This window comes from Centruroides vittatus, unplaced genomic scaffold, assembly GCF_030686945.1.
Source record: "Centruroides vittatus isolate TY-2023 unplaced genomic scaffold, ASM3068694v2 scaffold_996, whole genome shotgun sequence".
NCBI classification, from domain to species: domain Eukaryota; kingdom Metazoa; phylum Arthropoda; class Arachnida; order Scorpiones; family Buthidae; genus Centruroides; species Centruroides vittatus.
In genome coordinates, this window is record NW_027122724.1 from 391156 (window position 1) to 395051 (window position 3896).

Here is a 3896-nt window from a genome sequence, read left to right on the forward strand (position 1 = left end):
GATATTAGTTTCCTTTTATTATGTATTTTGTGCATGGCTTATTCCCAAACCAGACAGGCATCGGTAATTATTTTAATATTGTGTTATAAATTGAGTCCATAGCACAAGAGTCAAATGCCCTGTTGCTTTTAGCAATCTTAGAGAAAGATTAACCTTGTTTTCTTACAAATGTTCTCAATATGTATGATCCAAAGAAGCTTAAAGTTAAGTGTAATCCCTAAATATTTAATGCAGTGGTTTCCAACCTGTGGGGCACGCCACCCTAGGGGGCCGCGAGACTGTTGCAAGGGGGGCATGCAGCTGTTTCCAAAATATCATTTTTGAATACAAACCAAAAAAGTCGAATAGGTGTCAAAAAAATGAATCATCAGAATAGGTATACGTAATCCACAATCCTCACCGCGAATTTTTCAGGTACAAATGCTAAAACATCCATCCATACTTTTGCTGGAACGAAAACATCTCGCTTTTGCGTTTGGAGCCGAGCGCCGGCGGGGCGAGGAAACAAAAGACAAGCACTCGGAACATCTCGGGTATTCTCGTGCTTACTCACGCCAAACTTCAGTAAACAGAAGCATCTGTTTTTTTTTCTGTTGTCTATGAACAGAATTAGTTCGTTAGTAGTGCTTGCGATATCCACGTTGATATATAGAATGAAACACTTCGCTTTGGTAACTTCTAAATTAATATTGAGGTAAATTTCATAACTGTTATAATAGTACATTATTAACCAGGAAATGTTATTTTATTGTTGAGGTAGTTTATCGGCACGAGCGTGTAGTGCCAGGGTTATAAACATCCGAAACAATAAAATAACATCCTGGGCAAGGTTAATATACGATGTTTTTCACTACTAGCGCATTTTTTACTTTCTCGTAAATTTACCAGTAACCGTTTTAATTGAATAATATGAATATTGTTATTGGAAAAATTCACGTTTATGTAAGAAGAGCGCAAGTTATTTTTATGTTGTTTATATTCCAGTAATTAATTTTGACAAAAAATTAGTTTTTAATTTTACATTTAAAAATCACCCCAATTAAGACTGATTTTTAATTTAAAAGAAAAAATGAAAACAAGAAAATATTGATATAATTGTATTGTATTTTAAATTAATATAAAGTCATCTTTGAAACAAAATTTATGGTTGCTAGGTTGCTTATTAATTCAGATGCCTGTATCTATATTACTGTATCAACACAAGATGGCATACTTAATAATATATCCAATTCCTGTCAAATTTAATTTTTAAATTGAAATATTTTTTATTTATCAATATTTTAAGTTGTAAAATATAAATAATTACAATCTTGCCAATGATAAAAATTGTATTATAATATAGTTTTTTTTTCTGAAATCGATCCTCAATTGTTGTAAATTACCGAAATGTACTTTATTCCCTAGCAAATAAAGTGGACTTTTAATGGAGGGTAGCATATGGTCTACAGACCGCTTTTAAAGCTAGTAGTGAAAAAAGTATTTTTATTTGATTTAAAATAATAACCCTTTTAGATGGATAAATACGTAACTGGGTTGAAAAGAAAATTAAATGAAGCAGAAGCAGAGGGCAAAAGAAAAGGTGATGAAAATAACGGAAATACATCTTCGCAAAATAGTAAACCTAAATATAGAAAATATGATCCAATGTACTTATCATTAGGATTTACATATAAGGTTATTAATGGCCAAGAACGACCAATGTGTTTGCTGTGTATGAATACTTTGGTCTCAGACAGCATGAAACCAAATAAATTAAAACGACATATTGAAAAAGTACATGCAGATCACGTTGGCAAGACAAGAGAATTTTTCCAAAGAAAATTAGAGAATTTAAATAAACAACAAGAAATGTTTTCAAAGACCATGTTTGTAACACAAAAAGCATTGCTTGCGTCATATAAAGTTTCTTATAGAATTGCTAAATGCAAAAAACCCCATTCAATAGGAGAAACTTTGGTGCTACCTGCAGCTATTGACATAATAGCTACGATGCTCGGTGAATCATATGCTGATCAACTTAAAATCATTCCACTTGCAGATAATACGGTGGGAAGACGAATATCCGATATATCTGAAGATCTTTGCGATCAATTAATAGAAAAAGTAAAACTACCTTCTTTCGTGTTGCAAGTAGATGAGGCTACTGATGTTCTTAAGGATGCACACTTGATAACATATGTAAGATATGTTGTGGAAACTGATGTTAGAGAAGACATGTTATTCTGTAAACCTATTGAATGCAATACTACAGCAAGGCAAGTTTTTAATATCATTGATAATTTTTTTAATGAAAATGACATTCTGTGGGAGAACTGTGTTGGACTATGCACAGATGGAGCTCCATCTATGGCAGGAAAAAATGCTGGTCTACAGGCACTAGTTCGAAAGGTGGCTCCTCGTGCAGTTTGGACGCATTGCATGATTCATAGACAATCACTTGTTTCAAGAGATATGGGTGAAGATCTACTAACAGTATTTGAAGTTATTATAAGAGTTGTAAATTTTATCAAAAATAGCCCATTAAGAGGAAGGCTTTTCGCAAAATTGTGTGATCACATGGGTTCAGAATATAGATCACTTCTATATTATTGTGAGGCACATTGGCTTTCTCGTGCCAAAGTACTTCAAAGGGTGTTTGAACTAAAAGAAGAGATCGCCATATTTCTTACTGATAATAATAGAGATGAAGCAAACTTGTTTTATGACACGAAATTCCTTGTAAAACTTGCGTATTTAGTTGATATTTTTCAAAGACTCAGTACTTTAAATAAATCAATGCAAGGGCCTCAAATTCATGCTTTTACGCAGAAAGACAAGATTACTGCATTTATGAAAAAATTGGAACTGTGGATAATAAGTTTGAAAAATAATAACTTTGACATGTTTCCCACTTTTAAAATTACCTGTCTTGCTGATGAAATAGAAGAAAGTAAAGTTTTTATTAATAATCATTTGACCAGTCTATGGAAGCAATTCTCGTTTTACTTTAAAGATCTTGACATGTCCAAATATGAATGGATTAGAAACCCGTTTGTGATTGAAAAATATGATGATTTTGGCCTTACGACAGCAGAGCAGGAAATGATAATTGACTTATCTAGTGATAGCACATTAAAGCAGATGTTTCAAGACGAAAATAATATTGTTACGTTTTGGCTACGAGTAAAGGACGATTTTCCTACTTTGACAAACAAAGCTTTAGAAATTTTATTGCCATTTGTAACATCTTACCTATGTGAAACTGGTTTTTCTACAGTAGCTGTCTTAAAAACAAAGTATCGATCTCGCTTAGTGATTGAAAAGGAACTGAGAACCGCGATTTCTTCAATGATACCACGGTTTGAGAAAATTTGTGCTGAAAAACAAGCTCAACCGTCGCATTAAATTTTTATAATGTTGTATTAATTATATATTCTTTTTTTTGTATTTTTGTAAGATTTGTTTTTATTACATTTAAAATTATTATTTCTTATAATAAATAATTATTTTTTTATGTATATTTTTACATAATATTGTATATTATTTTGTAGCCCATTAAATAAATTATAATATCAGTTGAGTATTTATGAAATTAGATTGTTAGAAAAATTAAGGGGGCGCAACAATTTTTTTTTTAAAGGGCAGCGCAGGTACAAAAAGGTTGGAAACCACTGCATTACAGTCTGAATTGATTCTGTAGCAATGTAATGAATTCTTGTAACTCTAATGCTTAATTTAGGAAACATTTCTGAGTCAGTAGACTGATTTTTGTCCTTGGTATCACAAATGGGAGGTGTTCTTTGCATTTTGTAACATACGTTAGCATTGCACTAGTAAGTGGCACACTAAAATTTTCTCTCAATTTAGGTTCACGTGATTTTTGCACAGAGATTTTTTCTTTTCAAACATTCCTGGCT

The 3896-nt window shown here is 31.9% G+C and overlaps 2 protein-coding genes across 2 annotated transcripts; both read left to right on the top strand.

The window, feature by feature from the left end:
• The first annotated feature begins 1848 nt into the window (after window positions 1–1848).
• Window positions 1849–2480, top strand: LOC136990648 (zinc finger BED domain-containing protein 5-like). The gene is made up of 2 exons (XM_067289038.1): window positions 1849–2411; window positions 2474–2480. The coding sequence occupies exons 1-2, from the start codon at window positions 1849–1851 to the stop codon at window positions 2478–2480; spliced, it is 570 nt and encodes a 189-aa protein (XP_067145139.1).
• Window positions 2481–2556: 76 nt separating this feature from the next.
• On the top strand, window positions 2557–3384 carry LOC136990639 (protein FAM200A-like). Its single transcript, XM_067289028.1, has one exon. It carries the CDS (start codon window positions 2557–2559, stop codon window positions 3382–3384), a length of 828 nt encoding a protein of 275 aa, XP_067145129.1.
• Window positions 3385–3896: the final 512 nt, after the last annotated feature.